A 26494-nucleotide genomic window follows, 5' to 3' on the forward strand; every position below is an offset into this window, starting at 1 on the left:
ATCCAAGCTGAACTGTCTTTAGTGTACATCTGGAAATGATTGTGAAGAATCCGCTTCACCCTCATGAGCTGACCTAGATGACACCTTTACTTGATTTTACCTTTGAGAGCTGTCCCAAAATTACTCCCACCAGCCACACACATAGCAGTGCAGTTCAGTGTGAATTTCAGTGCAGATCAGCCTGTTGCTTCTGCCAGGTCACCCAGTCCCACGCGAGCCCTTCACCCATGCTGCTGAGTGCCCACTCTGAAACAGCTAAACTCTGATATCTCATGGTACAACCTGAAATACACTGCATGGCCAGGTCAGAGACATGCAGAAAAAAGATAACAGAGCAGCTCAGCTCTCTGCAAGATAAAAACTGTAAAACATGCCCTATTTTCTTCTTCAGCAACACACAAAAGTAGTAATGAATCCAGCAGGGACATGGTACATCAGGATACAGCTTATGCACAGGGTGGGCTGATGGACTGACAGTCAGCAGAGTGTCAGTTTAGTGGGTTAACCCTGAAGCAAAGACACAGCATGCTTTGTAGTCTATGTGTGGCACTTAAAGTTGTGTTTAATCTACTTCAGCAAACATTTTATAGCTCTTTCTAGGTGGGGTCTTCAAAGAGTGGAGCAGGCCAGCATTTTTCAGGCTGATTACCTGAGAAGTGCAGTTACAGTTGATTAATGATCAGTTGACCTTAAGCTAAGCTTTGTCTCAACTTCCTTATCAGATCTTATATACACAGTGAGCTGTGGGAAAGTCAGCCTGTGGTCTACAGCTTCCAATCATTCATTTATCAGCCCCTACCAAAAGGGTCAGCCATTAGCAACGCATGATTTTCAGACAAACCATAAACTTGCGCTCCTAAATGCAGTTCCAGAGTTTAGGCACTGTGGAGTGGATCAGGAGTTTTACAGCAATGTTACTGCTACAGACGAGAGACTGTGCCCTGCTCACCTGGACTAAGCGTGCCAGGCATGGGGACATCCCAGAACAGCCTCACAGGCAATCCACGGTGTGAGATTTGTGCTTCAGCAGGACAGAGAGCTGCAGGACAGCTCCCCACAACCCTGGGCTCCAAATCCCACTGAGCTGAAGGTGGGTTTTTAGGTTTCCACCATGCTAGCCAGTACAGCTGCGAGCACAATGGGGCTGCAGTCCGGAGGGGGAACAGCCTCCGGTTGTTAATGCAATAATAGGAATGACGACAATAATTCTGCAGGCAAGGGGCAAAGCTTTCTGAGTCTTATTAAAACCAGCAAATGCTGTTTGTCATTACATGCTCAAGAGAAGATGTTGACTAATGTATAACTATCAAATGGAACTGTCATGACTTTACGGCTGTCAATAATTATGACTTCACATTAATAAGTAACCAGCCCTTCTGTCAAAAAGGTGAAGCAAAATGGTAGTTAATTCTGTGAATGACATGAAAGGATTAATCCTTTCCAAAATACTCATACTCTGTGTCTCTTGTTTCCCTTCAGAGGAGCTCACACAATTTCAGGTATTTAAAATTAAGGGTGAAACTCCAATAGCAGAAACCAAATAACCTTTTGTCTAAGGCAGACCTTTCTAAACAAGAATTGCATATAGTGGAATGCACATAACACATTAGGAGGTCACAGTGCCATCATTTTCAGACTTGGAAAAATGTTGCATGACATGGGGACTAAGAAAGACCCAGTAAAATTCTCTCTTTGGGATTGGAAATCCTTGTGCTGACCCTTCCAAAGGGTGATCACCCAGATGAAGGGTCAGCAGGACCTCTAGGTTGTTATTAATAAAAAGCTCATATCCTAACACACATTGACATCCACAGCTTGTCGTTTTCAGACTCAGAAAAAAATGTAGAAAAAGTTCGCTTTCTAACACTAACATCCCTGGTTTTACGACTGTCAGTTACCCGTAAGTCTTTGCTTCCTCCACCCCATCACCAAATAAATCAGCAGCAAGAGTCAGTGGAGTTTTACTTGTTATGACTAAGATCTAGCTGACTATCACAAAAAATGTTGCAAACTTTGTCTATGCCAGATTTAATACTTTGTCCAACCCCCACAAAAAAATTCATGTTTCTCAGTGTCCAGAAAAAACAACTCTGCAAAAGCCAGGGCTGCTGCATTAGGAAAGGCAGCAGATTTAAATGGAAGCAGCATGCCGGAAATGCCCCAGTTTAAAGACTGCGCATCTAGTGTTTTGTGAAACTGGAGGGGAGTTGGAGGAGATTAAAGCGCATTTCCCTCTGATTGGGAGCTTGTGGGAGGTGTAAACGTGGGCAGTTGTCAGATTAATTCTTTAGATGATTACATTCTTTTTGTTTCTTTAAAGCTGTTTGTAGTTGGGTTTGATGTCTCCTGTTCTGGGCAAGTGTATTGCTGCAGTTACCAAGGTGACTTTAGCTGACTTTCAACTATTTTTTCCAGCCTCAGTTTCTACCAGTAGTCTGCTTCTGGGTGGAGGAGAGAGGGAGGAAATTATGTTTGTTGTTTTTTTGTTAAGTCTCATGAATGCTGATTAACATGAACTTAACCAAAGCCATAGTTGATTGTTTTTCTCTTTTTTCTAAGAAAGAGAGCATGATCAAGCCATTGTAAAGGTGTCCAGTGTGGCCTGCAGCTTCCCCAGATCTGTCAACAAGGGCAAAGGGCCTGAGGAGACTCTATGTCCCAGTGTGCTGTGCTCCTTCTTGATGTGAGAAGGCCACACGCTGGAACCTGTAGCCTCCCGGGGGCCCTCTCTTTGTATTAAAGATGAGGGTAGCTGCAACCTACTTAATTTGATGCCAATTAGCAGCAGCCCCTGGGGATCCTGGAAAATCGCCAATGCAATCACTAGGTTGCACAAAGTTTGGATGTCCCCTCCTTATAAGTCATGTTTATAGCAACTCCTCAAGCAACCACTGGTAGTTATTTTATGGGATTCAAGAATAACCAGGTTGATTGGATTAAGAAAGGTTTATTTATTCTTGCGTTTGCGCTTTGCTTTATGATCAGAGCGCTTGATCTCATGGATCTGTCAAGGAAGGAAGTCTCAGTTCCCCTCCAAGCTCTGTTGCTGATATGGAGCATAATTTTGCTGCATTTCCAAGCTACCTTGCCAGGTATCAAAACCACAAAGGACATGCTGTTGGAAGCTGGCCATGGCAGGGGCCCTTTCCAGGAGTGAGTGCCCACTGCCTCACTGAAGTTAGTTTCTGTCCTTGCTCCTTGCTCCCCCCATATAAAATTCAGTACTGTGAGTTAGCAAATGCAAACCACCAGTGTAGGCTTGCACAGCTGAGAGAGAAAGGTCGGGCCACTTTTCCTTTCTTCCCCTCCCGCCCCCTCCTTCCACTCCCCCTTCTTCCCTTTCCAACCGTGGCTGTTTCAAACCTCCTCACTCCCTCATGAAGATATGGTCAAAGATCACTTAAGTGCCAACAATCTTTCAGTCTCTTTCCCACAGTCTCCCCTGAAGGGCAAACCAGCAGCTGTGGGAAAGAGCCCTAAGCACCTTGGCACACAGAGTTCCAGCACCCGTCAGGCACGCACAGAGGCGAGTGCAGAACTGGGGAGGACATGGTTACACAGTTCTTGCCGTGGTCACACTGAGACAAGCCCACTCCGAGTGCTCAGACTTGGGTGCTCCTCAGCCTGGTTAAACAGGATGGTGACGATGTTCTGTGTGCATTTCCTGGCAGGGAAGGGCTGCTAGGACAATGCCAGTAGCAACAATCTTCTTGCCACTCACATATCCCTTTGGAAAGCTGCATAATAACCACTGTCAGAGCTTGCAGGGGCCAGACTGTTCCAAGACCTGCAGCTGAAGTGGAATTGAGAGATTTAAGCTGTGCCACTGGCACCCTGCAGACTCATGAGAGAAGTCAAACAACTCTTTTATGCTTCAGGTTCCTTGCCTGTAAAACCGAGACATTTTTCCATGTAGGGACGTTGCAAGGATTAAGTCAATGTTTGCAAAGTACTTTCGGATTCTTAGATGGGGAAAACTATGCAGGAGTGCAAATTAATAGCATGGTGACTGCTTTGCACTTCTACTGACACTGATTTTCCAGACACTTACTTTCCTAGTTTGCAATCCTGTCACCCAGCACTCAGCCTCATGCTGAGAGACACTCCCTAACGTATATTGCCTCCCTCCATTCAGCATTCCTGACTCAACCAGGATACCACTGAATGGTGACTCGATGAGAGAGCATGCCTAAATAAGCAGGACTGGATTGGAAACTTACTGCTTAGTGGTTGCAGAATCAGAAAGCCTAGCCAGAACCAGACAGTTTCAGAGAATGCTGAAATGCTCCTCTTTATGTAAAGTTTGCCTCCAAGAACTGAAGACAGGAAACCAGCTACAAAGACAACAGCTTCCCTCTGCCCAAGCAAAGCAGAGTGAAAACCCAGTGCAACAGGGAGAAGCAAAGTGCAGACTCGCCTCCAAGCAAATCCTACATTTTGGTATTACTGGCAGAGCTTCCTCAGAAACGCTGCTCAGATGGAGCTTGTTAATGTGCACTAACCCAGTGCTGCTCCATTTGTGTGCCCTATTTACCAAGAACTCCAGGAGCAGTGGACTCCAGCCCTGGAAGCAGTGCCACTATTACTCATGTGCTCCAAACCAGGCACACCATGTGATAGTCTGGGGTTATCCCAGGAGGAATTCTGGACACAACTCCTCCCTCTTCCCATGAGGGGAGGGCAACCACCTGAGATGCTCAGAGTGCAGAGCTCCAGCAGGTCACTGCCAGGACAGTCCTGCCAGCCCCACCTGCCGGAGGGTTGTTCCCTACTCTGCCAGGAACCTGCCTTCATTTCCTTGCACAGCTGGAAACGGTTCAGGGCTGGATGGAATTAGCACATGGCTACAGGGCTACCATATGTTCAGGTTTCCCTAGACTCAAACTCTCTTTCTGCCTAGAAATTGAATGCAGATGGGACTTGAGGTTTCTGTGGGTCCCTGGACAAATGGGACATCATACATAAGGGACCAGCACAATTACCTGGGAAATCCCAGACAGAAATTTGAGAGTCAGGCATGTGAACCACACCACTTGATCCTTCTTGAGAAGGGGAAGAGTTATAAACAGCAGAGACATGATGGAAAAGTCTTATCAAATTAATACAGACTTTGGAGACCCTTTTCTATCACTCAAACCTAATGTTCAGACACTGGGGTGTGCGTGGGCACACCTGAATTCTGGCACAATGAAATGCAACAATCACAGATAATTTTAGCTTCAACACATGCAGTAATGCGGTGTGCTAGCACTAGGTTTCTACTCCATGCCTTGACTCACAGTGGAACAGTCTGAGTCAGCCAAGAGGCAGAAAAACATCAATTTCAGCAATGCTGCATGATCAAGGGGGCCCTTGAGGGGTGGAAAAGGTCAAGAATTCCCCTATCCCAATGCTGGCTCTCACTGCAACTGTGGCAAATTAACTCTGCTGTCCTAATCTGTAACATGGAGATTCTACTCACCTACTGCACAGGAGAGCACAGAGCTAATTACCAGAGACAACCAAAGACTCGGCCCCAGAAATTATTACATCAAGAAATTAAATAGTGATCGAAGCAAGACTCCACAAGTGTCACTGAACTTTGACATCTGGAGCTTCCAGCCCACTGAGGGCTTGACAGCAGCAGTGTTTAGTCTGACATTTAAACATCCCCTACGGGTAACAGCTCTCTGTATCCAACAAGAGACAATCTGCACGACTCAGAGGACTGGGAGCTTTGCTTTTCTGTGTGTCTCAGCAGCACCTACTCAGCTGATGGGTCCTAAGAAACAAATAATGTGCCACTGAAACGCACACTGGTATTCATGCACGTCTTATTTCTCCAAGTGGTAATTGAGAGTATTCAGTTACCTATGTTCAAAATGATTAGTCATGTTTCCAAAGATTAATTCACATGTTCCTTTGTTAATACGTACAAACTGATTTAATGGCTGCTTATGAACTGAGCCAACAGTCATTTTGAGAAACAGATGTCCAATGCAGTTTTAAGCTTTAAGTGTGCTTTTATTCATATCCTTAGGAGAAAAAGGGCTACACAGTCTACAGTAATAACACTAATGAATCAAAGTACTACAGCTGCCCAGCAGGGTTTTGACAGAAACCAGCTTTTTCTCAAAGGAACTTTTTTTTAGGACTCTGGGACAGTGAACAACTGGTAATATGCATGCTTAACATGTCAGTATATGCTTTGCTGGAGCCAAAATACTGAATCAAGTCCTATCTGCAACCAAATAATATGAGGTTTTTGCATAAGCACTGGAAACTGTAACTATACAAAGACTGGGAAATCTATATGGAATCTGGATCCTCTACATTTTATACAGATAAATATTCAAAAGCTTGAGTATTTCTGATACTATTTGTGATGCTGAATGCAGAATAGGTTGTCTGGTTTAAACCTTGATAGATTATTGTGTGTGGGTGGTAGGGTTAGGATAAAAGAAAGGGAAGAAAGCTACTAGGAAAGCAGTTGGTGGTTGCAAATCCATGATAAATAAACAGCACATTCCTCTTCTACACAAAGCCCTTAGAGTCTGTGTCAGACTTTAACATCCTACTGTCAGCTGGGTGCAAATTTGACAGCCTGGGGTTCTGCAGCACTCCCTACAGAAAGCAGATTTGAAACAATTTGCCATGCCCCAAGAGAGTGTTTCGGTCAAGTTCCTAAAGAACTTCTAATGCACTAGTTATTCACAGCATCCTTGCAAAGAACCACAGGTTTGATTTTTTATGATTTGGTGTGTACAGTGCAGGATATGATTACACACCAGCCTGGTTCCCGTCAGGCAGCACCTCGTAATCATTAACATATTTATCCTTGTGGTGCCTCAAGAAGATGACATTGTTATTAGTCCCATTTTATTGATTCAGAACTGAAGCTCAATAGCTAAATTACTTGCCTTTGATTACACAAGATTTACAGCACAGGACAGACCTGAGTCCCAGCCCTACCAGGCCCAAGCAATGCAAGCAAGGATTGCACCAGAAGGACTAGATCCATGTGCAGAAATGACAGAAATGTCCTTCATGTCAGGTGCTCAGGAGTTCTATGGAAGAGTTATAACTGCACTGGGTTTGTGCCTTTTGTGTCTCAGCCTTTACCCCTGCAGGTACCTGCAGGGACTATGGATGTAGATATATTACTGCATGCAAAAGCTGAGCTCCTAAGTTGCATTCCTGTGCAGCAGCTGGAGATGAGAGTCTCCATATCATGCTCTTGTACTTACTGCACATTGAGCAATTTTGCTCAAATGCATGAGACATGCTGAGACAGTGTGTTAAGGAAGGCGGAAACATAACAAGATCTTCCTCTTCTGCTTCATCTATACCACACTGTTCTGGAAAATGCGTTGACTGATCAGATTTAGCCACAGTAAGAGTAATCATCAGGTCTGATTTAAGTACTAGTTAGTCAGAGGTTGTAAGTAAACACTGCTTTCCAGCACAAACCACCCCTTTTGGTATGGTCAATGCACTGAACAAGTCCCATTGTATCTGCCACATGGAGAGGAGAAACAACTGCACAAGGAGAAGAAGACCTTTCCCAAACCCCTCTCAAAGCAGCATCTAGTAAGATGGAGGAAGAAAGTATCAGGACACACTGCTGTTTTAAGCTGAGATTTCCCCTATCTCTCCAACAGTATCACCACAGTAACACAGCTGATAGCTGTCTTTCCTAAACTGAAGTACTTATGGGGAAACAGGTGATCCATCAGTTTCCCCAGTGGTAACCACAGACCTCAGAGAAATGTACTGACCTCCTAGGAGGCAAACATTGGGAACCAGCCCTTCCTGCCACTCAGGCTTCAGGCAGGGTGAGTGTGCAGCTGCTGCAGGTAAGAGAGATTTGCAACAGAGAGCACTGTTACAGATGTGAGGCTCTGAATTTGACCTGCCTTCTTCTGTCTCAGAACAGTTAAAAACCCAGGTAAATATTTGTGTGCTTCATCTTAGACCTCTGCTAACCTTTCACCACTCTGTCTCAAATGTATCTCTGTTTATCTCACCCTGAATAACGTAAAGCTCTCTTATCTAAGCATCAACTGCCTCCCAGCATTAAGGCTTACCCACCAGCTGCCTCCTTGACCTGACGTGCACCCAAAATGTTTGTGGTCACCCTCAACCACTGAGGACTCAGAGCTTACACTGGGCAAGCAGATCCATGCAGGAGCCCAGCATCTGTGAGAAATGCTGCCCAGTACTTTTGAGCTCTCCAAGGCTGGGTGTGATTTGTGCAATTCACATGGTACAATTTTATATTTATTTCAGTGGGACCAACCAACGGTCCAATGTGACCAACCTGCAGGCAGAGAAATACTACTCAAAACCTGAGTCAGATCAGAATTTGACTCCATATAATTACTATATGGCAAAAGTAAGATTATTCCTAAAGCAATAATAAAGTCACTTGAGATTTTTTTTAATATAAGTACCTATATCTCATATTACATATTAGCAAAAAGAATCAGCATTTGACACATAATACTTCCCCCAAAGGATTAGGCAACTCATAAACATTCATTTATCCGGAAAATTGGAAGTCACTCACAAAATGGAACAAGTAAGTACAGTAACAAGAAATATTTTTCTCATGAAATGTTTGAATCAAGAATGAAACACGAATTGAAACAGACCAGGGTGCTGTCCCTGCCTGGCACTACAGGGAAGTGCTGATTTCCTGCTGATCTTTACTCTTGAAAGCAGAAGGCAGAGATGTTCATCAGAGACTAAGAAACCAAAGGAAATACCAAGAAGAAAGAGTGCAGCAAAGATGTGTGTCTTTCTGTATCATTTAGATGAGAACATTAAAATTGATTGGAAGGCACTGAACTAGCACCTGAAGTCTAAGAGGGGAAGGGGAGAAGCCCAGAAAGACAGACATACAGGTAATAGATTCACTTAAGTCAGAAGTTACAAGAGAGATCTATGGGCCACCCTAGTCCCACTTAAATAATCTGTTAGACTACTGCTATTAGAGACCCAGGTGTTATTGGCATGTAATTACTGACAGAGCCCACCTGTTTAAGCAAGGCAAGATCAAAGTCACTTAAAAAGAAAAAGAAATCAACATTTTAACTGAAAGGTTTGTAATTATGAGCTTGAAAACAAAATACTCAGGAAAAAACATCAGCAGTCACCTATGCCACCTACCTCTACTGATACCATAGCACTTTTCAGCACAGTACTTTTTATAGGGATCACTCCAGTCTGAATTCAAACACTGAAGACCATGAACAGCAGGTTCTACAGAACAGTCAGAGCCACTGTGCATTAGCACAGTTTGTCCAAAACCCTTCTAAAAAGCTGCCCTCCTGAGTACTAGCCCATTTATCCAGCCTGAACAACTCTTCTCCACCCATCTTTGCACTTTGCAAGTGTTCACTGCCAGCTTTCCTCTCCCCTTGCCAAGTCCTTTCCCACCCAACCTTAACTTTGTTTTCCATGCTGAGCTCTTTAGCCTCCCTCAGCCACCATGTGAATGTGCAGGGTGAAACTCACGGTGCTCGGTCGAGGTTCAACCCATTCTGTCTTTGTGCATTGATTGGAGGTAGGACAGGTTTGCTGTTAATCTCAAGCCCTCTCCGCAAAGTCTCCCTGATTTGCTCTGTATCTGCAAAGAGAATTTTTTAACATGATTTAGAATCCCCAGAAACAACACGGGCACAAGAAGATACCAGGTGTGTTTCATCTAAACTCTTCCCCTTCAGAAAGAAGTGTAGAAATGTTATGGGGTAACACTTAACTGCACTTTCCTGAACTTCCTTATTTCACTTTATAATGCCAGCTTGAATTCCCTTGTTTGGGCTTCATTGTTATGTCAGGCAAGGAGAGCTGGAATCTTCGGTACTGAGTCCTCCCGATGAAGAAATTCTGAGTAGTTTTGTAAATTTTCATAAATGAGGTGTTTGTTGGTTCTCTAACTCTCATAGAACCTCCTGACACTTCCAAACCTTTGTACTGGAAATAATTTTTCCCATTAGGCATAAGAGGAACTTATTCCTTTCCCAGATGAATGTATGAAGGTTTCCAAGTTTTTTGCAATTGGCTTTGGAAATCTGTTGATTAATTTACAACAAGATTCATAAAGGGAGGGATTTTTATGCAGGGCAACCTTTAGCCTCAAGCTCACATCTGAAAATAAGCTGCAAATTATGCAGTTCAGATGCAGTCTTTTTACTTCTGCCTTTTTCTGAAATGTCTACTGGCCAAATACTTTCAATAGGAAGCTTTCCTGCCTTTCTTAGAAGTTTCCTCATTTATTTTTGAGACATGTGAGAATTAGGTAGAGAAAAAACCCCCAAATTATTTAAAAATCTTTTGAAGAATATACAAATTTCATCGTGTATACCTCTCTTGAGCTTTTCATTTCAAGGCTGAGGCAAAACAGCCTTTTGAGATCTAGTGCAGTTCAAAATACTTGCACAGAAGCCAGAAGACAGGCTGTATGCATTTAACTAATTTTTACCATGGATTTAAGAACAGATGCCATTGCTGTGGAAACCATTGTTAATTCCAGGAAATCTCAAGCCCTCAAATTTTATGTTGCTTCACCCATTTGAAAGGTAATATGCATAATTTCAAGCCTATGTAATGGCTATGACATCTCTACCCTGAGAAAGCATCTCGCTGCAAAGGGAGACTCCACGGTTTTTTAATTCTTCTTTTTAGAGTTCTGCATTTGCACAAATTCCTTGAGCTCAGCTGCAGCAATGTGCAGAGTCAGTCCAACTTGCTTCCCAAGAAGGGATAATGTTAATAAGGAAACACAGCCTGGGAAAATGCAATTGCTTCACCTTGCAGGTGTTTACAGTCCTGGTTTCAGCAGGTGCTCAGTTTAAGTTTGCAGATTCAGATTACAATTTGCCTAAAAACTGAAAGAAATGTTTAGACAAGATAATGCCAAGAACTCTTTTCCTCTCTCCTGCCTTCTTCAAAGAGGCCAAAATCCATTTTGCTGCCCTGAGACACATCAAGCCTCCCAATGGCAGTGGAGTTTGTTATGAACTCGAGGATGCAGCATGGCTCAGTGCAGTGCCCAGACCCAGCAGAACAGAAGCTGAAAGGCCACGACAGTGACCTGGCCCAGGACCTCTCACCTTTCCCAGAGAGCCGCCGAGGCTGGGTCCCAATGCAAATGCTCCTGCTGTCTTCATCATCCTCCGGTGGCCGGCTCAGGTCATCCCAGGCACATTTGGCACTCACTCCACTCAGGTTTGAGCCATCTGTCTCAATCCCTTTGTCGACTCTCTCCTGCTTGAAAAGATTCAAAACACCAAGACTTTTTTTGAGCGTGGCTTGAGCCTGAGTTGGAGCCCCACCATGGCACAGTCCAACCTTCACCGGCTCCTGCAGATCCCCTTTTGTGGGCAATTTCCACTCTCTGGACCCTGTGCTTTGCTGTGGCAGCAAACAGCAACTGCACATTGAGACAAATCCGGAAGCCATTCTGAACTAAACAAACCTTTTCCATAGCAAGTTGGTCTGAAATCCCACCCTGTCCCCACTGCTTCACTATGTGCCCCTGACAGGCACAAAGCAGGGAGAGAGTAAGGTGGAAACCAATGGCCTGGGGTGTGCAGGATTGCTTCTTTCATTGTTAGCACTGATTTACACCAACTTGAAATATTTAAGACATGAAGCACAGCTTGGCAGTCGATCTCCTATATGTCAATGATAAAAAACCCTGAATAACTAAAGTTCTCTTTCCAACCTTACCAAAGTGTCTCACAATGAAAACAGCTCATGGAGAGACTCATTCACATGGGTTCATCATTTGCAAACTCCCCAGAGAATTCTTGCTTTCCAATGTGCTGGGGTGTCCCCATAAAGGACAAACATGCAAGTTTGGATGTGCAAGGAGACGCAGGTCTGTTCCCAATGTCAAAGCTTTTGCATAGCTTTCTCTATTGGCAAATAAACAAATTTCCTCCCTTGCAAGCTGGACTTTCCAAGCACGTAACCAGTGTTTGGGTCTCAGAAGGTGTCACACACCAATCATAAGCAGCTGGATGCTCTCAGGCACCAGGCATTTTCTTAAGGACATGTGCATCTGTTGCCAGCAAGACTGCCCTAAGCTACAGCCAAAACTTCAGGAAGTTCCACCTTCTTGGACATGGGCATCAGTCTGAATTTCCACCTGTGACCCACAAGGGGGTAATGTTGAGCCGAACAAACTCGGGGCTGTGCTACACCGAGGAAGGGCTGGCACCTCTTCCCTGGCACCGAACCAGCCAGGCTCGCTTCCCCCTTTTCTGAAGGGGTGTTGCCTCTGGTGCTGCTCAGTGGCACCAGCAAGATCTGTATCTCTCTGCACACATCTGTGTCACCTCGAAACGCAGGCAGTCCCAAGAAACTTCAAAGACTTGGGGAGAGAGCACAGTGGTGTCACATACAGTGGGAGAGGATCTCTCCAGCCCATGAAAGTACCCTCTGGCTTGACATTGCCACTGAAGATGAGATTGTGCGAACATTTTGCTCTTTGCAAAATCCGTCCCCAAGAAACAGTTTCCAGACTAAAACCTAAACCCATACACATCCCTCCCCTTGCCCAGCTGTGCATGCTGCCCCCTGGGAAGAGCATTGCCTGTTCTTGTGACCATTCAAGAGAAGATTTGAGCAGCTCAAAGATAAACACAAGCATTCAGGGTGTGGTTGCACAGCGGTTTAAGTTGATGTAATTTGCAATGACTGCAGTCCCACCCTCCTCCATGTGCTCCTATCCCTTCCCTTGAGCCAACTCTTTTTTTTTTTTTTTTTTTTCATCTGGATCACCTCCCAAAACCCGCTCTTTGGCCCAAAATTGAGGTAGGAGCCTGTGGCTGACTGCAGGATCAGAGCAGTCTTGACTTAGACTTAAGCATTCAAGAGACTGCCTTTCTTCTGTTTTTCTCCCCTTGTTAGGATCTTCCTCCAGCGTCAGGGGAAGCTGGCTTCTTGAAAACGTAATAGGAAAATCTGAGAAATAATAAATCTGCTGATTTTCTTTTGTTTTATCCTAAACATAAAATTAGTTGTGTCACCCAGAAATAGAAGTTGTGGGGAAAGAAATAAAAATACATCCGTTCCTACATATGCAGACAATGCTCTAAGTGAGATTTAGCACGTGGCTCCTTTGGGAACCCTCCATGGTGCTCTGTGAGGACCCAAATGAGCTGGCTTGGGGAGGTGTAGTTTGTCAGCAAAGTTATTTTTTATCCCAGTCATTGGGGAAGCATGGGAGAGCCACCAAACCTGCTCTTGAGCACGGAGAAGAAGAGGCCAGAGGGCTGTGAGGCTTTGGTGGGATCTGCTCCCCCATCCCTGCAGCCAGGGCCCCACTCCCAGGCAGACCCTGCGGACACAGTGCAGAGCCTCGGGGAGGGGGAAGGACTCTCATCTGCAGCTCAGCTGCCTTGCAGAGCACTTCCTCAGGGGAAGAAGTGCTGCTCTGTTGGCATCCCTTGGAGATCAAGGGGAGCTGATGGAAACGAGCTGGCTTAAGGCAGCCTAATTTGCATGCCTGTTTCATAATGTTTGCAAGTATTGATGTTAAAAGGGGAAAAGTAAAAAAAAAACCCAGTCATTGTAGACTCATAGCTCTGGTAATGCACAGTTCTACCCCACCTTTAGCCAGCAAAGATTTGCCTGGACTGAGGAGCTGTTCTTCCTTCCTTGAAAGGGCAGCATGAACAGGAGGCTGGAGGAGCCCAGGGCAAAGGAGGTTCAGCTCTTTCCTTCCTCAAAGAAAGGATATTTCTGTCCCATTTTCCTCTCAGCATGTGGGAGGGATGCTCTGAGGCTCTAAGTCATTGATCCCTTTTTAAACGAGCCAGAGCACTGCAGTGTGACCTGCAGAGCGGCAACCACAACTCAGGAAATTCAAATCAGCTTTATTCTCTTCTGAGATATCTGCTAAACAGAAGCAAAGCACTGAGAATCGGCACAGAGCTGGGGACCGACAGGAATTGTTTGACAGGGCTGCCAGGGAAATCTGAATGGCCTACAGGGAAGCCTGGCTGAACAGAAAACAGCCAGCGTTGCCACAGTGTTAATTGCCGACATCCTGGGATGACATCTTAGTTGGGATCCATTCTCAGCAACTCCGAACAGAAAGTACAGCTGCTGCTGCCAGGGCTGAGTTTAGGCCTCAACCAATTCCCACAAGACACAATGCAGCCTCCAAACAAGCTCTGCCTGCTTCCCAGGCAGACATGCTTGCTGGCTCCCAAGAAAGTTGTCCAGTTTCTCTGCCTGTTCCCTCCCTCCCCTCCACCTCTCTTCCACTGCTGCCTTTCTGGTCTCACACACCCTCCACCAACACCAAGAAGATGATACTTCATCCTTTCCCCACTAATTAGAGCAGAAGGCACATGACAGGGCTGAAGGCAGCCTGGCACAGCCTTGCTCCCTGCACTCAGCAGAGGCTCTTTGTGGGACTCAGGGGCAGATTTTGCTCTATGAATCCCTGGGGTCTGCAGCAGCAGAGCAGGAGGGAGGTGTGCACACACACACCTGCCCATCTGCACTTCTGCAAGGACAAGAGAGAACAGAAACAGGAATGTGCTCCATGTGAGGAAGTCCGGAAGGACCACAGACATAGCAGCTTTCAGCAGCAGGACACATTGGTGAGGCAGAGGTACTCTTTTATTTGCCTTAACTTGTCTTGGCTGACTCAGATTCCAGTAAGCTGAGCTATTTTTCATTTACAGTAAATTGAAGAAAACCTTGTTATCATTAGGAATCACCAGTGAGCAGACAACAGAAACATCTCCAGGAGGGGAGAGGGCAAGGTTCTGGAAAGTCTGAAAACTTTATAGGACTTTCAGTTGTATTAGCTCCCCCATTGTCGAACATTTGTGGAACATTTTTTTGTGTTTCTCAGACTGGGGTTATTCTAGATGAACAAATCCTTAAAACCAGTAAAAGTAGAATTTGGTTTTGTTCTTAAGCTTTCAAAGTAAAAGATGCTGTGATGCAACTGAGAATAATCAGATACAGACGTGCAGACCATAAGCAACTGCTTGTACAAAACATGCACATTTGCACGTGCCCTACCAGGCTGAGCCATAAGTTCTCTGTTAAAGGCAAATACTCAGTGATTCACTGAAACATGGCCAGCACCACACTGCATTTGCTGGGGACACATGCACTCCAGTACCATGTATTCCAGCTCTGCTGAAGGGATTGCAGACCTGTCTCCCAAATGCATGGATCAGGAGAAGCCCACAGTACAGTAACCTCTTCATAGAGGTCCTATTCTTATCTTTAAATTTCAGAAATTAAATTGAACTCTGAAGAAGAAGGGTTAATATCTCTTCCTGCATGGATTATTAATAACTGCATGTGGTACTTTTGGGTTCCCATAATTTCTCAGTCCACACTAACTACTTGGCCTCAAGTGATATCCTACAGGAATGAGCTACACTATCACATTTGCTGTGAAAAAATAGTATTTAGTTGGTTTTGAGATTTCTGCATGTTATATCTCCTTACACTTGCACATAAAAGGAAGGAGGAATTTCCTGGTGTACCATTCCTAAATATTGTATTATTCTGTCCTTCATCTTCTTTCTTCCTCCTTTCTAAAATATCCAATCCAATATCTCCAATTTGTCTCAAATTGGAGATTCCATTTTCCTGGTCTCTCTTCTCTATCTTTTTTCCTAGAGTTGCCATTCATGTAGGACTGGACAATCCCTCTTGAACCACCTCTAAGAGGGCAAAGAATTTCTAAGACTTTTCCAGGATTATTACAAACATTGAGAAGATGCAAGCACCTTTACAGAAAATATTAGAACTGTTGTATAACAGTTGGCTCCTACGAGAGACATGACATTTTATAAACTAAAGACATACTTGCAGATGTGGGTCAATCTCGAATATGGTCTCTCCTCTTCGCATGTCTGTTATCAGCCAGGGGCCTCCAGCTCTACAAAGAAAGACAGGTAATGAACCAAACAAGCCCTTTAATTAGAACTTTCCAGCAGAGTCCTCAGAGTGGACCTGTACTGCACGGAAGCACAGGATAAGGGTTTAAAATAAGCCTAGAAACCCATCTATGTGGTGTATACATCCCACAGCATGCATTTGCCCTTCACATTTTCCAAATAAATAAATAATAAAAGCCCTCCACGACCTAGCAGTTAATCAGCTCATGTCTGGCAGCACCCAGACGTGCACAGCAGTCAGGACTGACACAGGCTGTTGTCCCCTGTGCAGGCCCCCTTGCTCACACAAGGCTGAGAGGGGTTTTAATCTTACAGGAAACGAACTGGGACTGAGAAATCCAGTGTAGCCTGAGTCAAAGAAAGATGGGCAAGGCATGGAGTCAAGATTTATTCCTCTATTACATATCTAAGAATAGAGCAGGGCCCCAGTGGGACTGCACTTTTTGCCAAGATTGGCAGTCACGTTCAGTACCACAAAGCTTATTGCTCTGATAAATACTATCACAACAGACATTTTGCTCAGTTGGTACTTCATGGCCAAATACTCAGAAGGCTCAGGGAAATCTTTGTAATCATTAGCAATAAAAGTTGGAAGGCTTAAGGTGTTTCCCAACAAAGGTGATAGAAAACAGATTACTGTGAAGATTAAATACTCAGAGACTTCACTTTGGGTCATAGTGCAGCCAGACTGCAGAAGTGAGCCTTAGATAGTGCTTTTCATTTGAAATAAAAACTGAAGTCTTTTGGAACTGCCCTAAAAAAATTCGTTTTTTTCATGAGATACTTTGTTATTGCAGTCAAAAGCCCCCTCCTCTGGCCTAGTTTGTGTTAGTCTCCTAAAACATTTAAGAGTGGGAGCAAAAAAGTTAATATTTTACAGGTTTTCGGATGCATGGATAGCCACTTGTTTTTTCACATCACTTTGGAAGATGTGAATTATTAACTGCAGGGGTGTGACCTGCCACAGTTCCTCACTGGGGTGCAAGAGACTTTTACCCCAATTCCACATCAATGGCTTAGTAGCTTGCAGCTTTGTCTTCAAACAATGAACATTTGGGTCTCATTTTTTACCTTGGAAAGGTGCTTATACCACAGCACAAAAGCAAAAAACCAACATGAGAATAGACTGAGGAGAGAGGTGCTGTATCTGTATTGACTTAGAGGAGCTAAGGGAGCTGCAGGCCGTGTTTATTGTCTCAGGACCCAGAAACAAAGCTTACAGCTGAACAAATTCACTCTACTCTAGGGCATTTGCATTAATTATCCGCACTTGTGCCTAAAAGGGAAAAGTTCAAGTTGAAAAAGTCCAGCTCCTCCAAATAATCAATCAATTCAAGGCTATTGTGATACTGGAGAGTGTACTATTGTGCCCAGAAACAAATATTCAGAACTATTTTGCTTTAAAAAGTAAGGCTTTTTGAGTTACAATCACATGGCAATAACTTCCACTGAATTTAAAAATGTTTAAGCAAAATACCTGCAAGCCAAAAAGATTTAGCTGCACCCTGGCAGCAAACAAAGCATCAACATATCATTTACCATTTAAAATCCATCTCTTCCTCAACCCAATATAATCTTTGTTATTTCTCAATTGTAATGGCAAAACAATTAACTTCACTTTCATGAATGCTCCTCCTGCTGCAAACTAGCCCACCAAGAGTGGGCCAAGTTTGAGAGTGACTTTCTCACTTTTAGACAGTACTTCCAGACAGTTTTGTAAGCCAGACCCTCTCCTTCCTTTCTTTGAACTAAACAGCAAGGTCACCAGTAACAGTTATCCCAGGAAGAACCAATGAGAAAACCCTGCAGGCATAAGAGGAAGGAAATTAAGCTTTCAAGACCTCATTCTCTTTCACCCTGAACATGTGGACTTCCACATGCATTAATTTGCCATCTAAGTGTCTGTGCGTGAGAACAGATTTGCAGTGAATTCCCATCTCTTGCTACAGCACAGATTAAATAAGTTCCATCAGCAAGTTAAAGATTGTTAATAAAAATATACAACTGAACTGTTCTCTATAGAAATGCTCCCCTGTATGGGCTGTGTGACCACTTACACTGGGACAGTCCGAAGCAGTTCCAGAATCCCTTGACCATTCCACTGCTGAGCTGCATGCAGTTCCTCAGTGCAAACCCCAACAATCTGTAATAAACAACAACAGACATACTAAACAAGGTGGGAACTATGAAAGAACTGTGGAGAAAATGTGCCACGTGGTACTGGATCAAACAATGCACATACAGAGAAGCACCATTTCTTTAATCTAACCAGATATGCTGGGACAAATGGAGCCTGAGACAACAGTGGGATCCCACAAGACCTTGTTCTCTCTCTACACTTACCATGTGAAGCACCCTGGTCATGTAACATTTAATCTTGTAAAGAGTGTGTGAATTTAACAATGAAGAGGGTCTGGTGACAAATCAGGGTTTATACACTAGTCTGCTTGACTTTTCAATCAAGTCCACACAGACAGGACAGAGCAAGACAGGTTAGGGGCTGAGCACATACAAACACTGCTCTGTCATCCGACTGCTAGGGGCAAATGCAATACTGCACAAGCAATCTCAGCCAGGCAAGGGAATTGCTGCCACATGGGATTGCTTTGGTGCTCATAAAATCCTTGACCAACTCAGTTTGCTGACTGGTTACATCTTACCCAGCACCATAAAGTAAAGCTGCTTACACACCACATAATCCACTTGTCACTGCAGGCAACTGCACACTTCTGCCTTCCTGTGTAATGCAGGATGTGTTTGCTTTTCAGGATAGGAGCTGCCACACTGAGCAATACCAGATGTCTCTCTAACAGCAGCTGAGATCAGCTGCTTCAAATGAAGGGGTGAAACACCCTTCAGCTGATAGCAGAAGGCAGTTTCTTCCTGCTGTATCAACCACTGGTTTGTGCCTTTGAGCACAATGTTTCACCCTGAGATGAAAAATATTTTTGCCACAGCCTTCTATTTTCTTCCTCAATGTTCTTAAGTCTTTTCCAACAACACTGAATTTTTTGTCAAAATCTGTTCAACTGATGTTTTATCAGGAAAGAGGAAAACTGGAAACTAAGCTCCGAAGAGCAGCAAGCGGAGTGAAGGATGTGCCTTCTGCTGTAGGCACATAACTGCACTGATAGAGATCTGTGTGGAAAACCCTCATGTCAGCACACACCAGCTCTGCACACCCCACCTCTCCTGCCCCTTGCACAGTTCACCTTGTCAGGACCCAGCCCTTGGAGGTGCACTTCATCCCCACCCATCTCCCAGGCTTCCTCCATCACCAGCCTGAATCACCCCTGCCTCAGGACACCCCTCCCTGGGCCTTCACTCACTAATTACATACAAACAGCAAGACTCTAAACAGGAAATTATTTTGTGTTCGTTCTTTGCTTTTTGTAATCATTTATCCTCATGGGTCAAAATAAATTCATAACAACAAGCATCAAACAAAGGGGAAAACCAAGTCAACTGTATGTGTTGTGGAAGATTAGAGGCCAAGGGCCTCAGGATGCAGCAAGCTGACTGTTCTTTGATTCAAGACAGCTGGGCACTAAAGAAGAGATGAGGACTAACACAGTACTAACTGGAGAGTCAGCCAGGGATTATCCTGCTTAGCTTGGCTCTCTGTCTCTCCTTCCTGGTCCCACAACTCACCTTGCACTAATTAATCTCACACCCACCTTGTTGTTGTTGATAAAACACAGACATTTGGGCACCTCAGAAGAGCCTTGCAGAGCACTTGTCTTGTGCAGGTTTTGTGGTAACAGAACTTCCTTTTACATGTTGCAACTACAGCCAAAGACAAGTGGGAGCAACTAGAAGCTTAAATTGTAAAATACAGACACTTGCATTTTCCCACAGGATGGAAGCTTTTCCACAGAGCATGAAGAAATCAGCAGTTGGCATAAACTATGCCACTCTTCCACTAAGGCTATTAACCCAATATGCAATTTAAAAATATCCAAAGCAGCTCCTATCTAAGAAGCATCGCTGAGAAGGACTTTGGGAAAGCAAGCAAACCTGTTTGGCCACAGAAGCTCTCCATGCTGAACAGCAGAGTTAAATCACAAGGGAATTTTTTAGTGTTTCTTTTGCAAAGCAAACCTGAACCTTTCTTAAACAGTAGATCAATACAGGAAAACTCAGCCTCTAAAGAATCTTTGTGTCAGTACTGCAAGCTACATTTCTGCCATTTAAGTACTGCTAAAACAGCTCCAAGACCTGCTCCAAACTCTTCTCTTCCTGGCATTCAAACCAGTGGATCCCTTATTAATATTACTATAGAATTAATTTTCATTTATCTTTACATTAGCTTTTAAAACTGTTTCTCTCAACATTTTTTTTCAATGCTCATATTTGAAACTGAAGACAGGATAATAAATATCTGAGTTATACAGCTCAAAGCAATGTTAGCTGCACTGCACACCCAGGAGGTGGCAGTGGGAGCCACGGTGGCTGGGCCATACCTGCAGGAAAGTGACCACCCCAAAAGGAGTCTGCACGGGCTGCATCTGGGGGTCTTCTGTCAGCAGCATGTGCTGGATTCGAGACTCACTGTTGTCCAAAGGGCTGTGCCACGAGACGTGGTCACCGCTGCAAAAGGTGTTTTCTGCAAGGAAAGAAACAAGAAATATTTAGTATGTGAAGTCTGCTAGAACATTCCTTCTGTTGGCAGCTGCTCCTGACTGCTGCCAGGCAGGGACCTCCGGCCTGGGCTGGGACAGTCGTTGGTGACTGTTCACAGTGACTGCCCCTGGCCAGCTCTGCTGAGCCTCTGAACCACCTGAAACAGAAATGGAGTCTCTTTGAGTGATCTGAGTTCAACACTGATTTCAAAATTGCCCACTCTTGAGTCCTGTGGACAAAACCACCATCCTATTTTGATATTAAGCCCAACAGGAAATACTAGCAAATAAAATTAGCCTGTCTCTCATTTACTACTAGTCTCCTTTTTTGAGAAGGCACAGAAAGTCAGCAGGCCATAGTGGATGCCTATTGCCATAGCAATTCACGCTCTTAATCTGCCACAGAGAAAATATTCTCAAATGTGAATTAAACACAAATACTACCCTGCTATATTTAATAAAAATTCTGGTGCCCATCTTGTGATAGTGTAAGTCAAAATCTCTCTCTCCGTTGTCTGGGCGGCTCTGGTGCAGAATTAGAATTAATATGTTTCTTCTTTCCCAAACAATAAGAAAACCAATAGGCTATAAATTTAATTCTATGTCAGAACAGACTGCATCAAAACAAGGCAGGCATTCCTTTCTTTTCCTCCCCTCCTAGTTAGAAAGACAAAACCCCAGATAATCCCATGTTCCACAGCTAGTGCATGCCAGAAGGCACACCAGAACCCATCTGTCTGATGCAGCCCCACCGCAGGAAAGGCTAATGCTTGCTTTCTGAGCGAACTAGAAGTAAAACAACCAGCCATGACCACATTCACAGCAATTAAAGCACAATCCATCTCTATGCAGCTCCTGGAGCATGTGTGGTAATGCTGCCCAGCTGACTGCTTTTATCTTGGGTCTTGTGCTTGTCCAAGCAGAACTTTATTGTACATACAAACAAACAACCTGGAATCCACATTCTGCCCTCTGAGATAGGTGTAGTGCTCCAGGGATGAAGTGAGTACTGCCTGCCTGCTTCCAAAGTGAGTGGCAGGCCCAGTGCCCCTCTCCTTGACCAAGCTCATCCATGAAGGCAGTCTGGGTTGCTGTCCTTGCCGTGGTCTCTCCCAAGGCCACACTTAGAACTCAGCAGGAAAGAAGGCCTTGCCCACTGGAAGAGGACTAGAAATTCCAGTGCAAACAGTGGTTATCTGAGTTGCTGTCTGTCGAGACTGGAGCATCTCCCATGCTACAGGAGCAGGATACAATTCAGAGAGGTGCCCTCCCCATGGTCCTGGATCTTCACCTAACCTTCCCACATCCCCTTCCAAACACATTGCAACAGGACACCCCTTAAACAGGGCTAATAGAAGAACATGGCAGTGTCTGCAATAGCAAGAGAAAAACTTTTTGAATTGCCAGGAATTGCAACTCATTCCCTGTCACATTAAACAGCACCACCAAGGAACTGGGTGCTTGTACACCCCATTGCAATAATTGTGCATCAGGACCAAATTTATTATTAATAATTCCTTTAATGGTAATTTTTAGTAAAAACAATCCTTTCAGATTTTTTTTTCTCCAATAGACATTTTTCATTGCCATGACAAGCACGGGTTTGTGCAAGGGCAGCAAAGGCAGGATGCTTCAAGGGAGCCCTCAGCAGCAGGCAGGTAAACTCATGAGAGCTCCCTCAGAACTGTTCTGGTTAAAAATATTTCAGTCCTCTCCCTGATGAGGAGCTGCTGGCCTGCTCCTGGCTGTAATTTTGGGCAACTCAGCGTGCCTCCACTGGGTGTCCCCATTGCTGTGGGTTTGAACATCTTTATATATGTTTTTTCAGATGAATTTCCTGGACAGCTCATTTGATTACAAATTAAAATAAACTCTAACTACCATAAGGAACTTAGCCTGAAAAATGAGGCATGTAACAGAAGTGCTGTGATAAGTAAGGGAATGTTTTCCTTAGTTAAAATTAGGAAAGAAAGAAAACATAGTGAACGCAAGCTGCTTCAAAGGGTTTATCGTTATGTACACTAAATTACACGCTTCCAGCTCTGGGACTGAAAGGACTGGTTCAAATATTACTTTACTTTTAGAGTTGAGGAAATATAAGCAGACAAATGAAAAATTATATATTTTTTTAGTATCAAAATCTGGTTAAAGAAACAGCACTTAGAATGTTGCAAGGGATATCTTGTGATATTTTCCAAGTTAGACAAAATGTGGCTGATCAATTTTTTTAAAATGATAAAAGCCTCTCAGTCACAGTTTTCAGGAATGAAACAAAGCCACAAAGAGCTTATTCTTGGGCCCTGTCTTTATACCACAACATTTTGCCCATCAAATGCTCACACAATTCTATGCTGATCGATCGCTGTGTTTCACTGTTGGTGCTACTTCTCCTGGGAAAGCCCAGCCCGGTTAGAGCAGGTTTTCAAATGCAAATGTCTCTGCTGGAAACCCACCTGTTTATGGCCATGTGAACACTGAACACTTAGAAAATCTCCCTTTCCCTTGCATACACACGAACACCACAAAATTCACACTGACTACTCAATTAAATCACACCAAAAAAATTCTGCAAATAACATGAAGCCAAATAAAAACCTGTGGGAGTTCAAGAAATTTGGTATTACACCCCGAAACCCAGCTTTCCACTTGCTGCATTGTCACCCATGGGGGATGTAAGATCAGCTCTTGCACAGAGCTGATTGCAGCACTGAGAACAGCCTGGATTACATAACTTGTAACCACAAAAACTAAGAAATTACAGAAATAAAGGGCTAGATAATAATTTCTATTGCCTCATGCTGGAAACAGGGAGAGTATCCGGTATCCTCCCTTCCTACCTTTCACATTCATGTTTTCAAAAGAGTCAGGGATGAGAACATCACAACGGGATAAGCCTCGTCTCCTTAGGTGACCACAGCAAAACCAACAGTCATCAGAAAAAGTTCCGACCAGGTAATTGTCAAATCCATATAACAGCTGGCAAAGCACAGAAATTATCTAGCCATCAATAGGAGAAATTAAAAGCAAAGGAACTAAAGGAAAATATGTTAAAAAGTTAAATCCGAATTATTTTAGCCTATGGATAAATCAGCAAATCCTCAGGTGTAAACTAAGGCTCTGATTTACTGCACACAAGCTGACTGCTGCTGAATACTTCTCCCTCATGGTAAATCTGAGGTGGCTTCATGTTCCCTCCATGCCAGGATCAGCTAAGGTGCCCAATGTGCCCCAGGATAAATTCATATCCTTCAGCAGTTACCATGGGAGCAGGGGATGTGTTGTAAATACACAGGCTTGCTCACAGAACCCTCTGGGACTCTTGCACCCTTCCTGCTTGGAAGGGGCACTAACTAACAAGCCTTAAATCTAGCACAGCAAGGTGACTCATCCTCACAATTTTGAAACTGGTTCTTTTCCTGCAAGTTTATGTTTTAACAAAAAACACTGACTTTTCTTTCTTCCTGGTGAGGATTGCTGATTCCATGAAATCCAACTGCTTTATGGGGAGGTATTGATTTCATAAGAAGTCAACAAAGAAATTATTAAAATATTTCAATTCAAACTTACTATTTTAGTTCATAATTTATAATAGCAAGTCTGAAGTCTCTCTATAGCTCTACAAAAATGAAAAGTCTCTAAATCTGCCATAGACCAGCTCTTGTACAATTCTATTATGCAAAAGCAGCAGTTATACCAGACCACTCTGTTAAGCCACCCATATTTTGAAGCCTTTAAAATGCCATTATCAATTTTCTTTTACAGCTCACATAAAGCAGGTGAGGTTCCTTCATGCAGCAACAGTCATAATTCAGCAGCACAATCTCTCCTAACTTTACTATCCCACTGCTCTGTAATGAGGACTGGGGAAATAACTCAGAGGGAATCATTCCACTGTAGACTAGTAAATTTTCTTTGTCTAACTTTGCTCATGTATTTTCTTGGAGTGAATTCCTCCTCCCTCCTTTAATTTGACTAAATATAGCTCATGCCTAAAGAAATAAAACCAAGTCATATTCTTGGCCTCGGGATGTTTCATAAACATTATAATGCATGCAATCTATGCTCAAGTGGTGTTACCTAGCTCTAGAGAGAAACACAGATTGCTTCCCACTGTATTTTCAATTCCTTTTTTAAACCTGTCAGCTTTCCATATATGGGATCCTGCTACAAGTCCTTACTCCCTTAATCACCGCAGGGAGTAAATGGAAAAGGACAGCAAACTTAGAGAAGTACCAGGAGCTGAGAGAGAACTCCATCCTAAAGGCAGCTCCAGGCTGAAAGTCAGTCAGGGAACATCTCCAGGGAGCTGGCTACCCTGCACCCAGAGCAGATGGCAAACAGTCTTTGAGCATCTGGGAGTGCAGTATCTTCTCTTGCATGTGCATTGGCCACTCAGGGAGGAAAACAAAGAGCTGATGCTGTTCCACCAGCAAGAAGAGAGCAAGGCAACTTTAAGCCTTTCTCCAGTCCATGCAGACTCCTGTCCCCAGCCTGTCTGGCTCCAAGACAGTTCAAATTGCACCACCCTGGTTAATCCAGAGGCCAGAAACTTGTCCCTTCTGACATGGTCCCGCCACATAATTCTTGAGATAAATTTTAAAATTAGAAGAACAGATTTGCAGCCTGATCATTCCTCTGTATCTCTTCTAAGACACCTCCTTCTTCCAAATGCCAGCTAAAATCAGCAACAGAGGGGGCTGAGTAAGTAACCAGATAAATCCACCTGGACAGTGTGTTACAAGTTAGAAGCTGACACAGCACAGAGTGGGAGAAGCCCTAAGTACACTAACTACATTTGCTTGGTGTTGGCAAAACAGCTATTCATATCCTTCAAGAGCATGTTTCTGTTTCTTCTGTTTCTGGGGAAAGCCAGGCCATCAGTACATGGTCACTGTATTTGGGGACATGTGCAAGATGATGTTGAAAGAAGCAGTCCTGCTTGTCCCCTGCAAAAGCAGGGCTACCTGGATCATGCCCTCGGAGCAGTGATGTTGCTTAGCTATGCTTACACAATGCTTGGCAATTCTCTGCTACCTTGGTCAAAAAATAAAAGGAAAATCCAACAAAAAAACCACCCCAGTAAATTTGCATCAGTGTGTGGCATGGGGGATGTTGGCACACAAACAAGATGACCACATCCCTCACAGAGCCAGACCTACACTATCCACAGGGCTCAGCAGTGTGAAAACTGGCTGCAAACCTGACTCAGAGATCTCAGCTAAACTGCAGGCAGCGAGTCACAGATGTCAGCCCGCATAACTCAGAGAAATTGTGTATTTGAGGGCAAAGAAGGATTTTAACTCCCTGACTTATGGGTGCAGGAATGTTAAAAAGGCCCCCAGTGAATTCCTGACCAGCATGACAGTGATGCAGCCAGACATTTAAATTGAATGCAGCTTATCCAGTACTTACAGAAACAACATAATTTATTGCATTGCCATAACCCCATGTATGGTCTGTATAATTTATTATATAAATGCATTTTCTCCAACACATTTTTAATATTCAGTCTGGCTTTGTTAAAAAAAAAGTAATCTGGCAATCTGTCACAAGTAAGATTTGAAGCTGTTTTTCAGTACCATTTTGCAGACCAAACAGCTAGAATTAATTGAGAGAAACTAAGGGCAAACACAGAGTCCAATGCTGAAATGTAATAGCTATATTTTTCACTAGACCTAGTTAATATATTTCTAACTAGGTCAATAATAAATATAAGCATGCATGCAAAGATTTTAGCTATAATAAATCAATACAAAAGCTAAAGATGAAATTTGTGCCTAAGTATCTCAAAGTAATACTGTTGCTGCAACTCATTATATGGATGAAAAATTTTTAAAAACAGAGTATTAAAAAAAAGGACTTTATTTAGACTCATTTGCCAGCCACATTAAACTGGACAATTAATGCTAAATTCAGTCTCAAGATTAGTTTCCTAAGCTACAAAGA

General features: G+C 43.7%; 1 protein-coding gene across 2 annotated transcripts in view; it reads right to left on the minus strand.

The window, feature by feature from the left end:
- SUFU (SUFU negative regulator of hedgehog signaling) overlaps nt 1–26494 on the minus strand; it is an 85050-nt gene that overhangs the window by 22578 nt on the left and 35978 nt on the right. Inside the window, exons 4-8 of one of the 2 annotated variants that reach the window (XM_054277336.1) lie at nt 20390–20532; nt 17984–18069; nt 15835–15907; nt 11097–11250; nt 9499–9610 (exon numbers count right to left, since the gene is read on the minus strand). In XM_054277336.1, coding sequence (XP_054133311.1) covers nt 9499–9610; nt 11097–11250; nt 15835–15907; nt 17984–18069; nt 20390–20532 — 568 coding nt within the window. Of the gene's footprint in view, nt 1–9498; nt 9611–11096; nt 11254–15834; nt 15908–17983; nt 18070–20389; nt 20533–26494 lie in introns of both variants that reach the window. The other variant, XM_054277335.1, reaches the window with a different exon arrangement.

The sequence above is a fragment of the Melozone crissalis genome, unplaced genomic scaffold (genome assembly GCF_028551555.1).
Source record: "Melozone crissalis strain CALT ecotype California unplaced genomic scaffold, PUWL_Pcris_2 ptg000019l_1, whole genome shotgun sequence".
In the NCBI taxonomy this organism is placed as follows: Eukaryota; Metazoa; Chordata; class Aves; order Passeriformes; family Passerellidae; genus Melozone; species Melozone crissalis.